The 21511-nt window shown below is 41.7% G+C and overlaps 1 protein-coding gene and 1 long non-coding RNA gene across 3 annotated transcripts in view; both read left to right on the plus strand.

Annotated features, from left to right (window-relative positions):
* LOC146512201 (uncharacterized) overlaps nt 1–21511 on the plus strand; it is a 106345-nt gene that overhangs the window by 66796 nt on the left and 18038 nt on the right. The gene's annotated exons all lie outside the window — the stretch shown is intronic.
* The window catches only part of map2k6 (mitogen-activated protein kinase kinase 6), a 42038-nt gene that overhangs the window by 8730 nt on the left and 11797 nt on the right, over nt 1–21511 (plus strand). For both annotated transcript variants that reach the window (XM_085170104.1, XM_085170102.1), the window contains 6 exons: nt 13414–13480; nt 15753–15801; nt 16306–16419; nt 18874–18993; nt 19394–19510; nt 19635–19686. In XM_085170104.1, the coding sequence (XP_085026230.1) occupies nt 13414–13480; nt 15753–15801; nt 16306–16419; nt 18874–18993; nt 19394–19510; nt 19635–19686 (519 nt within the window). The remainder of the gene's footprint in view (nt 1–13413; nt 13481–15752; nt 15802–16305; nt 16420–18873; nt 18994–19393; nt 19511–19634; nt 19687–21511) is intronic.

Below are 21511 nucleotides of genomic sequence, written 5' to 3' on the forward strand. Positions count from 1 at the left end.
TGAGTGCAAAGGAAGTGTAGCAGGAGCCAGTGACGACATGATTCCCAAAGAAGGTTCCAACAGCTGTAACCTAAAGGAGCTGCAATCTTTGGAAGTGTAGAGTATCTCACAAACTGCCAGAGCGGTCGGAGGGGGGACAAACAGCCGAGTGGCTCTGGCTGGAGTTATTTTCAAACCAGCCACCAGCCGCCCTCCCCTCTGTGTTACTGTCTTTTACTGTCCTTGTGTCAGTATTTGTTGTTTGCTTCCTTCCTCCCTCTGCGATTGATCTCTCTTCCTCTGGCTCTGTGGAATTCCATTGAGGAACTCTTGGGATTGTTGGAATTCCAGCCGGAGTGCATGTGTGGGTTAGCAGCTGGCACCATGCGTTCCCACCGTCATCCGGGCTCATTAGCCCTCAGGCCCTCACACATTGAGGCTTTCTGTGTGCACTCTGCCTCTGTTTCTGCAGCACTGTCTTTCCTGCAAACATTCGTCTCTGCATTATTTCCTTTTTTCCTGCTCTCAAACTGTCATGCATGACATGCAAGGCTGGTTGCATGCTCATGCTGGGTGGGGCAGAAACTGGAAGCATTGTTTCCCTCGGCTCTTCTCTTGTCACCGTCGCTTCTTGAGAAGGAGATAATTGCGTGTGTTATATCTAATTACTCACCTTCCTTGTTCTCGCCGGTTTCAGTGGGAACAAGGAGTGTCTCCGTGCAGGCGCTCATCTCCCGTGGCCTCCCTCTGGCATTTCACTGCATACTTGAGCTCATGTGCTGCGAATCACCGGGAATGATATGTAGTGCTGTTTTTAATTAACCCACACTGCCACTACCACAGTGTTCAAGTTTGATATTGAGCTCAGCAAGAATAAAAGGAGTTGTGCATGTCAGTTATGTAACATAATCTGAAGAAAGAATAGTTGTAGCTTGCTCACTACACTTCCTTGTGTGCTTTGAAATGCCTTTTTATGCAAGTACTTTACGGACGGGCAGTCTTGAGTTATAAGCACTTTAGTTTCTCATGCTATGCTATGTTATAATTCCACTCCACTACCTATCAAACTGAAATATAGTAGTTTGCACAAGTCGGCACCAAAGTCAATGAATTACCAGGACTCTGCATCAAAGCAGGAAGAAAGTAGCTTTGAGGCATTCAGAGCTGATAAGTTTGAGTTGTTTCCTCCTTTCAATCCAAATTCTGTATTACAGTTTCCATGCTGGCTTTTAAGCCTTTAACTTTCCCTTAACATGGATTTTTGGTTTAGCTTTACATTGTCTGTCTGTGGTAGTGGTAGCTCTCGCTATGCAGCAATTTGTTCTTTAACCTGGAATAAAATGGACTGTATGTGTAAAGTTTTTGCTTGAGTGCTAATGTTTTCTAGTGTGTGCATGGTTAGAAGCCCAAAGTCCACTGCAAAGCGAGCTGTTTTATAGGAAACGCTGCTTGCTTGGCTCGCCTTCGGATGTGAACCAAATAAGCTCTTTATTTTTTATTGCAATATCCAGTGTTTTAGGAGGTAGCACAGTTAATATGTGTAATGTTAGCATTACCGTTAACTGTCTGCATGAATGCCAAAGCTGTGTGGAGTATGTGTAAACTTTCAAATCTGATCTGAAGCCAGTGAACACTGACCTGTTGAGGGCTACTTTGTAGTGCAACCTAAACTTAGTTTTCAGTTTTCAGTTTCCAGTTTTATTTGTCATATGCAAGTTAGCACAGGGTCAACATTGCAATGAAATGTGTTTGACGAGCAGCAGTCACTCAGCTTAGCTAGCATTAGCTAGCAGAGACTTCAGCTTTCATGATGCAGGTAATCTGGGAAATGCTAACAACGCTGCATGAACATATTGTGTACCATGTAACGTAGCATTTTCTTTGTGTTAGCATTTCTCTTTTGTGTTAGCATTTCTTTTTTGTGTTAGCATTTGTAAACTGTTAGGTAGCCTGGACTCATAGAATCTGGGGTTACGTTACATAACCAAGATATCAAGGCGTGGCCCTTAAACGATGGGGTATAAAAAGTTGCAGTGTGACGAGAAGCGTCTGAATCTCTTCTGGTAGATGTAAATTTAAACGAGAGACTTGCCAATGAGCAGGTCTCTCGTTTAAATTCATTTCCCTCATTTGTCCTTTTACTTGAAGAACGTAGCAAAAATTGTGAAATTGCTGATTGTCAATTTTTGGCGCTATAACATCCTTACTTGAAGCATAATTTAAGGATGTGGTCTTGTATTTTGTTACAAAGCCGAGCTTGTGCATTTTCCTTCCAGCCACAGAGATTACATAATGCTCTGGCCCTCCAACCCTCCACCACCTCCTCTCTGCTTCTTTCCTACACCTCTGTTTGCTCCTCTCTTCTTGTCATTTCTCATCAGAGTTGCAGCAGATTTTGAGCTGTGCAGCCCTCAAAATGCAAAATGCAAAATGCATTTTGCACCTACTGCCCTTATTGTTCATGTTGGCCCTGCTGCATGTTGCCACTGATTTTGCTGGAATATGCCATGCATGTTAATATTCCCGCAAAAGTGTGGAGAATTACGCCGTCTCCTGGCTTTGAGGAACATGTTGTCTCTTGTCTCATGATCTCCTTGCTGCTGTAACGCAGAAGCATTTTTCACTTGTGGAGGAAAAAGGATGCTGTCGCTTCAGTGTGATCACGCAGTGAGGCTTTTGTCCTGACACTGAGGTCAATCATCTGACAAACTTCCAGGTCTGCTTAATGCATACAACAGTGCTAATCTTTCCTTTCTCTTAATGTGGAACTTGTCGTTACTTCCGCTACAGAGGTTGTGTTTTTATTTGTTTGTTACCAGGTTACCTTTTAAATCCAATTCAAGTTCCATCAGGCTGAGAAGCACGGATGAGTTGTTGTTATTCCCGGTTCTTGTTCTCACCTATAGAGAATATTATGTTAAAAAGTGCTCTTGGCCTTTTACGCAAAAGTTAAATATGAACTCATTACTTCTGTTCTGCTGTGGTTTCTTTGACTGTGTTTAGTGCTTAAACTGATTGTTTATCATGTTGCATCTTTTTTGAATAGTGATAGAATCCACCCATTTCTCCTAAAGGGAAACACTAGTGTTGTGTATGATCGTATCTTTTCTTCCTGTCAGGTTTAAATTTGCATTCACAAATCTTTTGCAAGTAATAATAATTAAAAACAGCGTTAAACTATTGAAATGAAATGGTCCATGTCCTGTCAGCTTTCATTGTTTGTGTTGCACTCAGTGTGAAGTTACTGTAACAGCAGGAAGTGGAGTTTTTGTAGTCATTCCAGTCAGCTAGCGAGAAGCATTTGTGGCAAATTAGCAGTCGTGCTTTGGCGTCTCAAATCTCTCCATCGTATAAATATCACTTTATCTTCTTAAATATCTTTTGGCCTTGTCCAGGTAGCACTCTCTTTGAATGCTGTTTTAGTATGCCAGCTGATGTTAAGATGGAGAAAAAACAGTGGCAGTTGTCAAGTGGATGGTTTGATTCATTCATGCTTTAATGCTGTATTTCTTTTTGTAGTTTCTTTACAATATACTGTAAACATTGTATATTCCGGTAAAATGTAGACATGGAGGGATCTTTGGATCTTCATCAATGGACTGATGTGTTAAAGCGAGGCAAAGAGAAATTACATGTTTATTTTTATTCTGCTGTGAGCGCAGAGCAAAAGCCGGTAAATCTGAGCTTCTATAAAAGGACTGAATTTGTGAATATGCTTCATTAATTGATGTATTTGTTACATCAAATTTAGGATTTTCCTCTGTTGTATTTTTATCTGTTCCTCCTTTCTGAGCACAGTTTATTAAGATCTCAGTCATACAGGCCTCGAGACTGGTTGGTGACCTCCCGGTAACCGGTAGTTTTTTAGGAAAAAAAAGTGTATTTCCTGACCGGCTGGTGATTGGTTCCTGGAGGTTTCTGGCTGTTGCCAGGTGAAATCACCACAAATCTCAGTGCGATTCGTTTGGTTGCCTACCATTTGTGTAGAGGATGCCAACGCGTCTGGAAACACTCGCCATTTACTCTCTGAGATGTAGTGAAACTTTAAAGTTGGAAGGGTAGAATGTTCCCCTTCAAAGGAAAGGTTGTGCTAATATTGTAACATATTTACAAAGGTGGAACTTTTACTTTTAAAAAGACATTCTTCTTTTTCAGTTTGCACGAAACCTTTCAGGTGCAGTACAGGTGTTTGAGCAATTGCAGACAAGTCGCTGTCCATTTGTTAACAACCAAAGTTGTTAAAAGTTGTGACACTGTCTGTCTCCTTGCAACCTTGCACACCAGCAATTGACTGGTAGACTGGTTGTTTCCAGATTGTTGGCACCAGGTCTCTAGGCATGTGATTGACACTTAACTTATTCTACAATAGCTTGTGCTGTATAACCATATCCATAATAACCATGTGGTCTCTGTTAGAAATACTATAACTACAGTCCCTCCCCCCCCCAGTGGGAGCATCTTTGGCATTTCGTGCTCTTGGTAACTTGCCTGTGCTATGTTTCTTATCAGGTGAATAAACTAAGGCATGTTTTACAATATATCCAGTAAATGCAGTCCTCACTATTTCAGGAGGAAGGCTAAGATTAGCCAGGTAGCTGCTGTGATAAGCATCAACGGATGTTGCAGACAGGTTTAGCTAACATAAACCAGAATAAAAGTGTTTTATCTAATGAAGCCTGTTTGACTGAATGACTACTATTGGCAAGCCATACTAATGGCTACTATTTGATTCCTAAAAGGATTGTTTGGTTTTTGGGTCAAATACCCTCCTAAGCTGTCTTTCTTCTATCTGATCTTAAGGTAACGTGCACGCTATCCCATTAAGTAAAATACTTTGTGAAGGGAAGAAATCCCCTAATTTATGCCAGCGCTTATCTCCATTGTCCACTGCTTAATCGTTATGAACTACCCATTAGCTGTTTCTGTAGCTTAGCTAAGTTGCAGTTAGCTCACTATTTATATCTTACTTGCTAACATATCACAAACAAAATCATATATGGGGGAATGGTAGGTGACTAGCTTCCCAAAACTCTGATACTTATCTCAGTGTAATATCAAACAGTTCATAGACTGTAACAAAGCAGAGATTTGAAGCTAACATTTGGAGTGGCTGCTAAGGGAACGGTTAGCCAGCTAGCTGTAGTTTCGGCTATACAGTTAATATACAGGTACAGTTGTTGTTATTTTGCTGATACTCAGGTGTACAGTATCTACACTGGTCTGTCTGCTGTTGGAGATATACATTAGATACAGAGGAATATAATAGCAGAGGATACCAGCTTTATACTACACTGCAGTTCACTTCACAGCACCATTGATACGAATTGTTTATGGGGATTGTGCAACATTCCTGTAATTATCTATGCAAGTATTTGGGGGAAAAGGGGGATTTGTTTAGTTGCTAATGTGATAAACCACTTTAATAAAACATAATTGTCTCCTGGTGTGCTAAAAGCTACTGAAACACACTGGCTGTGTTTTTTTTCAGGAGTGGAACTCATTTGAAGCTTTTAAACAAGAATTCTTTGACTAATACCTAAAATTCCTGCCAGGAATGAAGTATTTCCTGAAGCTGTCTTGGCTGCCAGAGACCCACCAGACTTGTTAACGCACATTGAAAACATACTTAAGTATGTCTCTACAAGGCTGTTGCTTGTGTGTTGTGCAGACTCCGTGCAGGTGTCATCTCTATGAGCGTTTTCTGGTCTTCAGCGTGAGTTGTTAGCACAGTGCTGGTTTCCAGTTGCTATTGTTGTCTGTGTAAATGCACGTAGGAGGGGCTCAAAGTGACATTTTGGTGTAACAAAGCATCTTTGGAAAGTGGAGACCAGGAGGCCGGCAGCAAGAGGCCACCGGTGGAGGGCCGCATAGCACAGCAGCATCACACCCTGTTAGGACAAAATGTGGGTACACAGGAGTGTGTTTGTGTGTTTGATCTGACTTAAGCTTTTTTATTTATTATTTTTTTTAATTACAGATCCGCTCACAGTCACTTGTGTGTGTGTTATCTCAGGATAGCAATGTGAGATATCCGAGTAATTGCTCTGGCAGTGCTCGTCAGCTTTTTGAAGAGCCACACCTTGAGTTTTCCTTTAAATAACATGTCACGACATCAAAGGGCAGCAGACTCTGTGGTTTCCTTAAATGTTACCTTTGAGCGCGCATCAGCTGCTCCAATCCATCCATCCATTCACAGGGAAGTACGCAAGCAGATCCAACATGACTGCCTGGCTGCAAACGCTGTGGTTTGATTACCCTTTGACAAGCAGCCTTCATGCTTTTGTGTCCTCATAAATTTATTAATGACAGTTTTTTGCAATACATTTGAATGAGCTCTGTCTCTGCCGAGTTATACACACAGAAAAACTACAGTTTCACCCACTTTCTTAATTGTTCTGTCTGTTGTTGTCTCTGAGGGTCTAAAGGAACATGTTCAAATTTAGGATCTGAAGTTTGTATTTTAAGATTGGGGTTGAATTTTGCCCCCAAATGCGGGCGATAAGCAGCAGCAGTGTAGTCTGAGCAATGGTTAAATTAAGCACATACATTACATAAGGTCCCACAATATCAGTCACCATATGTAAAATTTGGCAGCACCTTATGATAAGAATCATCAATAAAATGTGGGTTTTTTTTTAGGTTTATCTGTAAACATCATTGTCAGGTTTGAAACTTGTTTAAAAGGACATATTATGGGCCTTGTGATATGGCAGTGATAAATCACAAGACAGTGAACTCAGACCGCTCTTCTTTTCCTGTTTCAGCCACCGTTTACTTTCATTTTCACTTGCTTATCTACTTTTGCTTTCACTAACAGCTGAGTTTGGTTTTGGGGCCAAAACTCACGGGTCAACTTTGAGAAGAGGTTGTGGTTTGAGTTAAATGTGTCCATTAGGGCTGTCACGATTACGTCAACTATTAAAATAGTCGACACGTCGTTTGAAGCTTTGTAAGATCCCAAAAGACGCAGGAATAAGTAGTAGGATTTAAGAGTGTAATAACGGACTGAAACAGAAGATGGCAGCACTGCATGTACAAGGATGCCAGCGGCCGTTAAACCCCGAAGAAGAAGAAGCTGTGTCCCAGAATTCATAGCGCCCTGCTCAGTTGTCAACAATGGCGGCAGCTAGTTAGTTTTAATATTACTCTTATTATTCTTTCTGGGTCACAAAATAAACGTTTAACATATTTTTAGGCGAGAATGTAGCTGTGTAAACCTCAAATATCTGCTCAGTTTATCAAGACACCACATATTTTCAAAAGCACTCCGACGTTTTCGGAGACGTCTGTTAGCCACTAGCTCGATAGCTAGCCGGGGGCTAGGCTAACTAGAGCCGTGAGAACACCGGACTCCTGGTAAATCGTTTTCAAACCCACCGCCGTCTTTCGCTACTCAGGTTAAACATGATATATAAGTCACTTAGATAACTTAAAAATGTTATTGTTTGGCTTTTTTTCAGTATTTTATTTGTTCCTGAGTAAATCGGTTTGGCTGAGATTAAAGTTAAAGTTTTTACACAGCTGAATAAACGTCAAGCAGACAGCTGATTATCAGAAGTGTGAGATGCTCGAGAATTTACTCCGGTGTCCTGTTATATTTTAGATAGCAAGGAGTTTATTAAACTTCACCGAAACAATCTGCAAACCTCATTAAAATTTAATAAACTATCATCTTGTCTTTATTTTTAGTTAGCACATACCTTAAACACTTAAAGCTGTAAGCTAATGATAGATATATAAGAGCAGATGCTGCTGGTGCAATAAGCTGTACGTTTTACGTCCAATGGATGATGATGTGATTAGTTGACTAATCGCAAAAATAATCGGTGACTAGTCGACTATCAAAATAATCGTTTGTGGCAGCCCTAGTGTCCATTCACAACATGAAGAACGGTTAACCCATGTGTCAGATTTTCCTATGCATCTAATCGTGCTGCAGCGGGGCCTGCAGATCGGCAGCTGTGTTTGACGTGGAATGAGAGCGGGTCATTTTGTGGCTCAATGAGCACCGTGGCCATTTTTCTGTGATAGTTTGACTGTTTAAGAAACCTTAACCAGTCCGTGCACGTCTCATTCACATATGACTTTCAACATGCCAGAAGTGTGAACGACGACTGTGTCTTTGGGAGCTGCACAGTGTTGCTTTCTGACCGCAGCCACTTACAATAAAATGTGCTAACTTTGTCATTAGACTATTAATAAGACTTTCAGCACTCGCTGTTGTGCATACAGCACGTGGCTTTCTTCAGCATTACGCATACACATGTGGGTGTAAACCTCTATGAGTGAGAAAAAACCCAAAAATCATTACGAGTACAGGAAGGAAGGAATTACGCAAGATCTACAGACATGTCTGTGCTCTCCACATGTTCATGATAAAGAAACAGGACAAGGACGATTCCTCATTTCAACCTCCAGGATGCTGTCTGCACATGATATAGCCTGTTGGATATATGGCTGTGTAATTATTGTGTGTGCATGTGTGTAATGTGCATTATAGACTACCTGTTGCCACATAGAAATGTGTCCATACACACTGAAATGAGCAAAAGTGTCTTTAGATTAATAAAGAACAAACTGAAATGACATGTTGAGCTCAAACAGCTGTTGTTTTGTCAGTTTGATGAAACTCACAGCCCAGATGAAGAACAGTACAGACACACGTGTTTATCGCAAGGACAGAATAAAACGTGGACGTAGCTTCGGGGTCAGAAAAAGGAAGCCTGCGTGGAAGTGCATCAAAGCTGCGTTCTATCTGATTGCTGTGGTTGCAAAAAGGCTTCTGGTCGTTTCCTGCCCAGTTTCCGGTTCCAGTTACTCATTTTGGTTCATTAAAACAAAAATCCATTCTGAAAATATTTGAAAATGGAGGGTTTGTGTTGTGAAACCACACATTCATTGGCTAACGAGTGGTCAATTACAAGTCTTGTTATTTTTTTTAAGGTGAAGGTGATGAAGAGGCTCTAAAATGAGACGATGATCTCTCAGAAACTACAGCCATCTATTATGGAGCTGTAGTTTACTTATTTAGTGCTTTTCTACTCTAAGTCAGCGGTCTCCAACTTTTTTTGCGCCACGGACCGTTTTATGCCCGTCAATATTTTCATGGACCGGCCTTTAAGGTGTCGCGGATAAATACAACAAAATAAAACTAGTACCGGTACCAAAAAAAAAAGAAGATTTATTCATAACACACATGAAAAGACCAAGGAAAACCGAGTAAACGATAAAAACGATAACAAAATAACGCTGAAAACCGATAAAAACCCTGAAAACTATACATTCCACACCTGAGCCTCAACTCTCGCGGCCCGGTACCAAACGACTCACGGACCGGTCCGAGGCCCGGGGGTTGGGGACCGCTGATCTAAGTGCTTCTTAGTGCTTCTTTCACATGTTCATACAGTGGATTCATTCACTCTGTTACCAGTTATAAATTATAGAGGTGGGAATCACCATACATCCCACGATACGATATTATCACAATACTTAGCGCACGATACGATATTATTGCAATTTTTTAAAATATTTTGCGATATTCAGATTCTGTACATAAAGGTAAACTTTATCAATATTCATTTTCTCTAATATCAAAGTCTCACACTCAGTCTTTCTCTCATTTCAGTTTGATTGTTGACAAACTGAACGGTTTGTATTACAGTCTAGTCCAACTTAACTGAATCAACCATCTGGTACAATTATAGCTATTCTGAACTATGCAGTTTATGAAAACTATGCAGCCCCTTCAGCAACTGAAGAATTTGAAAGTAAATTAAAACAAAATATAATTTTACATTAAATAAAAAAGTTTTAAACTTAATTAAAATAAAACATGTCTTAAATTAAAATAAGTAAACTGTCATGTTTATTGCTGCCATAAACAAGTTAAACACATTTGGACAGTGAAGGAATGTCAGGATTCTTGCTCAGAAAAAGGATCAACATGCTCTGAAGTCAGAGCACAAAAACCTTTTTTGTAACAAAATATCGATTTCTGCTGTCCCTGTATCGATACATTATTAGCAAACAAAATATCACCATGCTACACAGTATCGATTTTTTCCCCCACCCCTAATAAATTATAATGAAATAAAAAAACTAAACTGACTGTTAACAAACGATTTAACGGCAGATTTGAGACTTTTCTGCGTGCGACTGCTCACTTGTCGCAGTCCAGCATTCACGTATCAGGAATTTGTCATAGTTCATTAGCTTACAGCGGTGTGAGTTTAGTGAATGCACATAAATGTGTGTTTGCAGCAGGATCCACACGACAGCTGGAAACAACGAGCTAAACTTCAGCTCCTGTTAATGTTTATTCACCGCAGGTTATTTTCATTACTGGGACTCGACAGTAATCTGACCCATATTTGGTCTTTATTGTGGTCAAATTTACCCGACAATTTACTCTGTATGATGTGAAATTGTAGAGCAAAGTTTCTGACTTATTTTCAGACATGCAAATGTGGATATTAGTGGGTCACTTCCTGGCCCGTTGAACATGCACAGACACCAGGGTTTCCTCTCATTTGTTTTGAGCTGCAGGTGTCTCACACCAAAGGTCAGACCTGCATGTGGGTGTAAACTGCATGGTTTTGCTTTTTGTAAAGCAGGCTGATGGGGGTGAGCAGAGGCTCAATATCTATCCATTTCTTCCCCCTAAGACCCGTCAGGAAATGAATCTGACGATGAGCAAACTCTGTCTGGGCTAAGCTGCTGAGCCAGTCTGAGGAGGTTGGAGCCAGTTGCTACCAGCAGACGAGGAGAGCATCGACACGCTCGAGTGCGCTCATTACCGAGGCGTCTGGCCGTTAAACTGTCAGTGTAGCATCTCCACATGGAGCAAGCACACCTGGGCTCCCAGATCTCTTGTGTCTCAGTGTCAGTTAGGATCCGGATTCACCCACTGCCTCCAAGCGTGAGAACGGATAAGATGCTGCATCAGCAGAAAATGGAAAAATGCAGACGTAAAGCACCGCGGTGTAGATCGACCAGCCCAGGTCAGGGAGTGCTAACGGCGGGATCTTTCGGTCCCTTTTGCATCAGTGGGCGTTTCTGGCTTTTCAGTGGAAGTATCAGGTCATCTGTGTTTGAACAGTTGATCATCCTGGAGCGCAGATATATGCAGGTGAATGTTGTTGAGATTTGACAGCTGCACGTCGGCTGAATGGACAGAAAAATGCACATAATCAGGTTTGCAGAGCGAGCGCTCTGGTGTTGCCGAAGGGGGGAAAACAAAGGCCGAGGATGATGATGATGATGATCTCTCATCCTGAGCTATGTTAAGAAGTTAAGTATGCTTTCATCTTGGGGTACGCTCCACTGCCAGTGAACCCATCCTCATGAGTCTGCTCTGAGCTTGCACAAGTTTGCACAAATACAGGGAGTTGCAGCAGATATGTGATTTACTGTAATTCAACCAAAAATGTCATCTTGAGCTTTTTGCTTCTAGAAGCGTCGAAAGATTCGTCACAGATCTTTGATATTTGTTTGTATTGTGAACAGAGAAGTTTTACGTTTTAAGACAATCTCACAGTTTTGCAGTCATTGCAGGGAAAATGTAGTCATTTGTATGACTCTCAGACTTTATTATGAACAACTCAAATACATATACAATGTTGCCAGATTGTGTAGTTTCAACCCACATCTTGGCAACCCACAAACCAGTTCAAGGAGCTAACCTCTGCACCGGCAGACAGGTCAGGTAGACGATGAATAAATCGTTGCTTCCACATTTCAGCTCTGTGTCGCAACAAAGTTGGAAAGATTTTCACCATTTTGAGTTTCATTAATCAAAAATCTCTAAGTGAAACGTGATCCAAACAAACAATCCATTAAGTGAATTAAAACCAAATTTCTCATGAAGTTGGTCATCCTCCAGGTGGGACCACTGAGGATAAATTCATTGAAATCACTTCATCTCAGAATTTTCAGGAATGCTGAGAAGGCTGAGAGGTGGCAGGCTGGTGGATTGTTGCTGAGCCAGCAGTAATGAGCTTGTACTGGACTGCTGTGGTGATGAGAGCCTGTAACCTAGGGCTGCACGATTAATCGTTAGAAAATCGTGATCTCGATTCATACTTATGTGCGATCTCATTTCCAAATGACAACGATTTAAAAAAAAAAAAAAAAGACGACGATTGTACCGCATTTTGATCCGGGACGTAATCTGCATGAAAACAAGCGCTCACTCTTCCTGCTCAACAAATGACAAGGGCGGAGCCTTATACCACGTGATACAGAAGCTGGCTGCTAAAATTAGCAGGAAAAAACAACGGAGAGCACGTCAGGGATGACGAGAAAGTGACAGGAGAAAATCCGTCCCGGTCAACCACCCAAACATCAATAACGGGAACCTTATACAGCGCTTCCCTAAACCCGTCGAACTCCCGCAGGCACAAAGAAATTACGGAGGCTATTACTTATCACCTGACCAAAGATATGGCTCCATCAACACTGTGCAAAACGAGGGATTTAGGAAAACGATCAACACCTAGACAAACGCTACACAGTGCCGTCCCGCAACTATTTTTCTATTGTTGCACTACCTGCTCTATACACGCAGCGTCGAGCAACGGTGGAGACGCAATTTCAAGCAGTACAACATTTTGCGGCAACGACAAAATGTGAGACATTTGTTGTTTTTATGTTTATTTATTGTTTTTATGTTCAGTCTCAACTGTTACGAAGTTGATGTGCAGTTAATAAGTGCAAGAAATATTTATACTGGAAAAGAAAATCGTGAGAGAATCGTGATCTCAATTCTAAGCAAAAAAATCGTGATTCTCATTTTATGCAAAATCGTGCAGCCCTACTGTAACCTGTGAGCTCCGGGTAGTCACCAAAAGAATAGGGTCGCAGGCACGAGCAGGACGAGCAGGACGAGCTTCGGGGTGACGGAGTGAGGGCACTCAGACATGCTGAGGGAGCTCGGAGCAGAGCCGCTGCTCATTCATGTTTAAAAGAGCCAATTGAGGTGGTTTGGGGCACGCCCAGCTGGGAGGAGACGCCAGCAGGAACTGCAAAGTGCTGCTGGGGACAAGGACGTCTAGAACGCCCTGCTGAGCCTGCTGCCACAGCAGCCTAACTTTGGATAATTGGAAGATAATGGATAGGTTTTGCTTGTCAACAATTAGTTTGGGGGGAAAAAAAGCTTTTGCTGTTCTGAGACAGAAATAGACTCCCCGGTGTCCGTCTCCCTCGGCCTCCTTTCTCCTCGTTCGTGCAGAGCTGCACATGCACAGCTGCCCTGTTGTATCTGAGCAGCTCCACAGTTAACTTGTACCATTAATGCTGGCGGTCAGTGTGGCTCGAATCATCAAGCTGTGTCAAATACTCCCCAGTTGTAGTCAGTGGTTCTGACGACGTCTCCTGGTGTGTTTTATTTCAAACTGACTCTCACAGCTTCTCGTGTTGTTTTGTGTTTGTTTTCAGGTAAGAGGAAGCGGGTGCTCAAGCTCCCCAGGGAGGCGTTTGAGCAGGCTACCAGTACCAGCTCGGTGTAAGTGTCATTTCTGCAGAATGTTACTGAAACATGCACGCATGCTTTATCCCGGTTTGCACGTCTGACCCTTTCTTAAATCAAGTCAGAAGGCCGAATATGTGAAATGAAAATCTGTGCAGCAGCAGGAAACAGGAGGAGGAAGTTACGCTCCCACTAATACCATCTTTCTCTGTAAGCACGCTTTTACAGTCAGTCACGCCCTCAAGCAGCGCGTGAACACGAAAGAGTACATTTCTTTGGTCTTAATTACCCTGATAACTGCACGTTCTCGCCACAATAAAAGCCTCTGTTTGTAGCTCTTTCTCCACATTTTCGATAACATGAAGCTCAGTCTGCAGCTGCCTTTTGATAAGAACAGGTTTTCTGTAACAAACAAAAGTGTATTTTTAAAGTGAGTCCTCTTCATTAAGAAACCTGCAGCTGCAGAGGCGTTTCTGGTTCAGAGCCAACTTGTAGTTGAAATGTCAGAAACACTGTGGCTGCGTTATTGTGTTTAACTGTGCTTCTCATGGTTTTTAAATTACAAAAGTATCTGTTTAATATTGTAGTATTTTTCTGCTTATTTTAATTTCTTATTTTCTGTATTGCATCTTATTTACTATCTCTAATTAATCTAATATTTTTATATAGTTTTGTTATTAGTTATTTACTATGTTTTTTTTCACTGTAGTATAAACAGGTTAAGCGAATAGTATAAAGCAGGGATGTCGAACTCCTGCAGGTTTTAGAAAACACCCTGTGTCAACACACCTGGATCAAAGATTAGTTCATTACCAGCCTCTGGAGACTTCACGACATGTTGAGGAGATTTAGCCATTTAAATCAGCTGTGTTGGATCAAGGACACGTCTAAGGCTACGTTCACACTGCAGGCGAAAGCGCATCAAATCCGATTTTTTTGACCCTATGCGACCCAAATCCGATCATGGTGTGACAGTGTGAACGGCACAAATCCGATATTTTCAAATCCGATCTGGGTCACTTTCGTATGTGGTGCTGAATCCGATACATATCCGATGTTTTAGAAAGCGACTGCTGTTTGATGGTCAAGTCGCATTAAATCCGTCTTTTACGTCACCGACACAAGACAGACGCCAATTATCAGCTCTGGAGAAGACATCGCGAACGCTTCCTGGCCATCCGGTGAAACTGTTGGGAAGACAACGTTGGAGAAACGTGAACATTTTATTTGTTCTGTATAATCTGCAGATTCTGACAGAAATCTGCAACTATCCTTTGAAGCAGCGCTCCTCTAAAACAGCAATAAGGATCATTATTAGGTTATTTACATTATTATGTAAATAACAAATTAACTTAAAGCAAAATTGGGAAACGTAAAGTCTTTATATTAAGGGAAAACAGTCAAACAATACTGTTGCTCTGGGTCTAAACAGAGCGCGTTGTGTGTGACGTCTTCTTTTGCGCATGCGGCCGCTTTGAGCGTTCACACTAGAGCGCGTTTGCTGTCGCATTTTATTTGTAGTGTGAACGAGCAGACAAAAAAATCGGATTTGATCAAAAAATTGGAATTGAGCATCAAGAACTGCAGAGTGAACGTAGCCTAAACCCTGCAGGACACCGGCCCTCGAGGCCTGGAGTTCGACACCAGTGGTATAAAGGATGGACGCAGTTTCCAGTCCTGAAAAGTGGAGCTCTCTTCCACAGCATGTCTTTCATCCTGTCTTCCTTCTCTCACCCCAACCAATCACAGCAGATGGCCCCGCCCCTCCCTGAGCCTGGTTCTGCCGGAGGTTTCTTCCTGTTAAAAGAGTTTTTCCTTCCCACTGTCGCCAAAGTGCTGCTCATAGGGGGTCATATGATTGTTGGGTTTTTCCCTGTATGTATTATTGTAGGGTCTATCTTATAATATAAAGCACCTTTAGGCGGCTGTTGTTGTGATTTGGTGCTGTATAAATAAAACTGGATTGAAGCCAAGTTGTTACATCCTGTCTCAAAACCAAGATCGTAAAAATACTCAGTTTTAGGTTTAATACCAAAAGCTCAGTTATTTATTTCAAGATTCTGACTTTTTCAAATTTTAATCGCCGCTCCCAAAGCAAAGGACATTTACCTTACAATACGAAGCACTCTGAGGCGACGATGTTAAGTAAATAACATAAAATTGAAGTGAATTGAAAGCCAGAAGCACCTTTTCATAGATGTTTTTTGCAGAAGAATAAATTCTGCTGTTTTGTGCCTGAAATGTGCGACGTGTCCTCTAAAGAACACTTTAACCTGCTCATATGTAACCAAATGTTTTTGTGTTTCAGGCCCCCCAGAGATCTGGATTCAAAAGCTTGTGTAACAATCGGAGAGAAGGTAATTTTATTCCTTTGGCTCATTTACTGTCTTCTTTTCCACCTTTCCTAATCCCATTCAGGGTTTGATGCTTGTTTTTCTCTCTTACATAACTTCTTACTTTTTTCCTCCTCCCAGTGTAATTTTGGTCGATCCACATAGGTTGGCTTAATCGCGGCTCTGTTGGCTGTAAAGAATGCCCCGATGAACATTACAGCTGAATTGAACACTTCTGATTGCGGTTAGACTGGAATGCTTTTTATTGCCCATCAGGCAGTAAAAATATTTATTTTAAACTCCTCAAATAAGTGGAATTTTCCATTGGCAGGGCTGGCTGCTCGCTCTCTGTTCGAGTTGGCCACGAGTCAAAGAGATTTCTTTTTTTCTTGTGTTTGAACAATTGGAAACAAAAAAAATTATCCCGCTGCATCGTGGAGGAGACTTTTGCATGGCTTAAAAGAGACATGAGAGATTCCTCGCCCTGTGGGTTTGGCGTCCACTGGAACTTGTCCTCCATTTGTGCAGAATTTCGAGGTGAAGGCAGATGACCTGGAGCAGATCTCCGAGCTCGGCCGAGGAGCGTACGGCGTGGTGGACAAGATGAGACACGTGCCGAGTGGCCTGATCATGGCTGTTAAGGTAAAAGGAAAGACGATTTGCAGACTTCAGGAATGTTTATTTAACCACGAGCCCATTAAAGCAAAGTGACAAACGTGTGTCCGAATGTTTCAGTTCTACTCTGTGTGCAAACCACGCACATGCACGACTAGAATATTTAACCTCTAACCTTTAAACGCAACAGTTCTGACAGAGTGAACTGAATAACATGAAAGAATTTGCTAAGAAAGTGGAGATACAAAAATGAGGAGTGTGGTCTCGCTCCTCACCTGATGAGCTGCTTTTGGACTTGGACTTGGAAACTGCTCGTTTTATAAATATAGATCCAGTTATTCCATGCAAAAACTGCAGAGCGCACAGGGAAGGAGGTCAGGATGGGACTCTCATCATCATCTCACCATGATGTTAATGATGATGATCGATCCGTAGGCCTGCAAAACCCCTGTACATCAAACCAAAATACAAACATACTGATATATATGCACACATACATGCGCAAACACAATCGACACAATCTACATGACATAAAATAACAACTCAGTCCTGGAGTAGGAAGATGTATGCACTCATTAATCCACTGTTGAGTTACCATGTGCGTCACGCACAAAAACAGAGACAAGGCAAAGAAAAGTCTGTGTATAAAAATCAAATCAAAATTTATTTATATGCACATATTAAAACAACAGTGTTGACCATAGTGCTTCACAGTCAGTAAAAGCATGAGACAGTTAAAACAAACAATAAAAGAGGACAACAAACAATAGGTAACAACACAACAAGCTAGACCAGCCAACTAGACAAAAAAAATCAGTTTTAAGACGTGATTTAAAAGACTGGATCGACTCGGCAGTACGAATATGAACAGGGAGGTTATTCCAGAGTCTGGGTGCCACGGATGCAAAGGCCCGGTCACCTCTCGACTTCATTCGAGTCCTAGGTTGTGCTAGGAGCCTGTGATTGGACGATCTAAGTGCTCTGTTGGGATTGTATGAGTGGAGGAGTTCAGAAAGATAGCTGGGCGCTAAATTATTCAGAATATTAAAAGTGAACAAAAGAATTTTAAAATCTATGCGATATTTAACAGGGAGCCAATGTAGTTTGGCTAAAATTGGAGTTAGGTGTTCATGGATTCTCGTACCTGTTAAAAGACGCGCAGCTGCATTTTGAATTAACTGAAGCCGGCAAAGAGAGGAGTGTTGGAGGCCCGAGTAGAGGGAGTTACAGTCGTCCAATCTGGATGTGATAAATGTGTGGATAAGCTTTTCAAGGTCCTTTAAAGGAAGGAACGGCTTTGCTTTGGAAATCTGACGCAACTGGTAAAAGCTGTTTTTTACCACAGTGGACACCTGTTTCTCAAGTTTAACAGAGCCATCCAGGAACACTCCGAGGTTTCTTACAGTGGTGGCTAGCGAGAGGGCCTAGCGCATCAGCTAACTGGTGTAGCGGAGCGTGACTACCAAAGACTATGATTTCGGTCTTATTCTCGTTCAATGTAAGAAAATTATGTGATAACCAAATTTTATAAATATAAAATATAAATAAGTATAAATATGTAGACTTGAAAATTACAAAACTGTTCCATAGTTTTTGTTCCACAAATAGAAATACAAAAGGTTTAATCTGTGGTTCCCCCAATCTGTGTCAAAAATCTGAATCTGTGCGTTCAGCAGTTTTAGAGTTTATGAAGGATTGAACATCCTGCTTGATTAATGATCCTGATTGCTGTTCTTTGAAATGAGCATAAAAGTGCAGTTTTGTGTGTGTTGACTCCACACATCACTCTACGTAAAGTATGTGGAGTGGTTTGTAAAGCAAACCTAAGGATCTCGTGGACATTTGTTGGGTTTCTCCTGCTGGGCTGACAGATCAGGTGTTCTTGGCCGTCCAGCTGCCAGTTTACTTCTGATTTTGTGTTAGTGTCGAACCTTTTTTCTCTTTTTTCGTCACCACCTTGGGTATTACAGCTGGAGCTTTGCTTTTATTTATTTACCCACCATTGTTACTCCAGAGGAAACACTTTGCAAATATCCTTCCTGGGCATTTATTGCTTCATTCATTCTGTTGCATATTTCTCTTGCATTAGTTTTTTTTGCAAAGCTAAAACACATGAGGTTTTTTTTAAATTAAAGTTTATAATGATAGTGATTGGATGGTGTAAATATTGTATTTCTCTGCTCCTCATTATTGTGGTATGGGGAAGTCAAAGTGAAAAGCTCAGGTGGGGATGTGATCACATTCACACTCAGTTTAGTTTTACTTGATTTTAAACTTTGAGTTGAGCTGCTCTACTGTTTTGGCCCTTCTCTAATCTCTAACCCAGATTAAAAAACGCCATGTCTGCCGTTCACCTCACGACCAGCAGTAGGATAATGTTACCTGTGAAGAGGCTGCACATTTCTCGCCTGTCTCCCTGCAGACAACACAAAGTGCGACTGCTTTCGCTCTGACGGTTTGTTTCTTGTCATCCTTCCTCAGCGGATTCGGGCCACGGTGAACACTCAGGAGCAGAAGAGGCTGCTCATGGATCTGGACATCTCCATGAGGACGGTGGACTGCTTTTACACCGTCACCTTCTACGGAGCACTATTCAGAGAGGTAGAGTCACAGAAAGGCTGCTGATCGTTATTTTCTTTGTGCGTTCGTGGCAGTGTGTCTTTTTGGGGAGAGGAGTGAAGGAAAGTATCTTAATATATTCCACATTGAACTCTCTGTTGTTCAACCAGTCAGGACGGAGTCATTCAAATCTCTCACAGAGGGGTCTTGAAGAAGTAATGGATATAAAGACTAAAACAGTTTAAGAGTGGGGTCGGGGGGCACCTCTGCAGACTGCCTGATGCAGAAACTTCCTGCAGCAGTGAGTGGATGTTCAGGATTTCCTCACTGGGTCTGAATCACTGGAAAATTTGTCACTTCCTGTCTGTTTGGAATCCGGCCGGCGCCTTTTTTCCTTTTTTTTTGTCCTGATCTGTTTCCAAATCTGCCTGTCTGTTGCCAGGGTGACGTGTGGATCTGCATGGAGCTGATGGACACCTCCCTCGACAAGTTCTACAAGCAGGTGATTGAGAAGGGCCTGACCATCCCCGAGGACATCCTGGGAAAGATCGCTGTCTCAGTAGGTTCACTTAAAGCGCCATAATGCGAATGATTAAAATTTAATGCGAACACTCAACTCAGCTTAATGACACATACGGGTTATGTAACGCTCATTTGCTTATTGATGGCCTTTCTCATTACAGATAGTAAAAGCTCTGGAGCATCTCCACAGCAATCTGCAAGTCATACACAGAGGTAAGAGCCTCAGATTGGAGACCCATTAAACTCTCACTGCCAATTTCCTCTCAGCTGCGTGCGGCTGCTTCTGTTTTCCGCTTCCATTATCCCTTCAGACTCTTGCCAGATCTTACTGGAGAGCCACAGCAGCGCGTCTGTGTTAAAGCAGTTAAACGAGCATCCGTCTCTGGTTCTGGGTCAGAAAACGGTGGATTGCAGCCTCACGTGTGCGGTCGTCAGGCCGGCTGGTGCAGGGGGGCGCTGAACTGGATCGAGTGCTTCAGACCAGCGGTCTCCAACCTTTTTTGCGCCACGGACCGGTTTATGCCCAACAATATTTTTCATGGACCGGCCTTTAAGGTGTCGCGGATAAATGCAACAAAATAAAACTAGTACCGGTACCGAAAAAAAGAAAATTTATTCATAACACACGTGAAAAGACCCAGGAAAACCAAGTTAACGATAAAAACGATAACAAAATAACGCTGAAAACCGATAAAAAACCCTGAAAACTATACATTTCACACCTGAGCCTCAACTCTCGCGGCCGTGAGTCGTACCAAACGACTCACGGGCCGGTACCGGTCCGAGGCCCGGGGGTTGGGGACCGCTGCTTCAGACCACTCACCTGGCGGGCTGCATATGACAGCACATGTATCGAACGCAGTTAGATTGAACGTTAGCTGTCGGATTATTTAAGACAATAACACGATTCTGCTAAATTTATGAAATTTATTCTTTTTGTCCTTGGAGTGAAACAGCAGCAACTTTTGTGTTGCCTTAAAATGCAAATGTGTAAATATGTGTGGTGATTCAGTCATGTGCATTATACACTGATATGTCAATGAAGGCTAGTTGGTCTGTGGCGGTTAAAGCAGTGGTCCCCAACCCGTGGGCCACGGACTGGTAGCGGTCCGTGAGTCATTTGGTACCAGGCTGCAAGAGTTGAGGCTCGGGTGTGGGTCTTTTCATTTCATTTATTTATTTATTTATTTATTTCACACTTAGTACAAAAAAAATCAAACAAACCAACCACACTTTCTATCAAAAACACCACAACCATGTGTGAAAAGGAGCAGGAAGAAGAAAATATTCTTATTAAACCCCGCCCCCTATCTACAATCCAATTTATATTACAAGTGGGCACCAAAAATCAGGGAACAAACCAACATTAACATTTATCTCCGGTCCTAACCCAAACCAAACAACAAATTTACAATCAGAATATACCGCTCCACATAGTAACAAGGAGAAAAATTAAAATTAAAATAAATAAAACAAAAATTATAATGGATCCTTTTTCAATGAACTCCAATTTCATTCACATTCTTCATATTGAGTTATTGTTTTAAGCATGTAACACTTTTTAAAACAATGTAAATTTATACAATTCAGTTCACACGGTGTGCTATGAATAAATTTTCCTTTTTTTGGTACCGGTTTTATTTTGTTGTATTTGTCCCTGACACCTTACCCTCCTAGGACCTGGCGTCCACATATGTGGACATCCCATTTTGGGTTATTTAGACTGAAATACTCAATTTTGCTCTACAAGAGCCTGATATCCACTGACGAGGACATTATACTGCTACTGTTCTATCAAAATTTTAAACAAATATCCTCATATGTGGCTCTTATTTTTCATAAAAACAAAAAAAAGGTAAAAAAAAATCTGGTAGTTCTTTGTTTTTACATTCATCAGGCCCCAATCAGCCCAAATAGCAAAGAGAAATTAAAAATGCTGCTGTGGAAGAGTTCGGGTCTTAGGAGGTTAAAGGCCGGTCTGTGAAAATATTGTCGGACATAAACCGGTCCGTGGTGCATAAAAGTTTGGGGAACTCTG

The sequence above is a fragment of the Neolamprologus multifasciatus genome, chromosome 8, assembly GCF_963576455.1.
Source record: "Neolamprologus multifasciatus chromosome 8, fNeoMul1.2, whole genome shotgun sequence".
NCBI classification, from domain to species: domain Eukaryota; kingdom Metazoa; phylum Chordata; class Actinopteri; order Cichliformes; family Cichlidae; genus Neolamprologus; species Neolamprologus multifasciatus.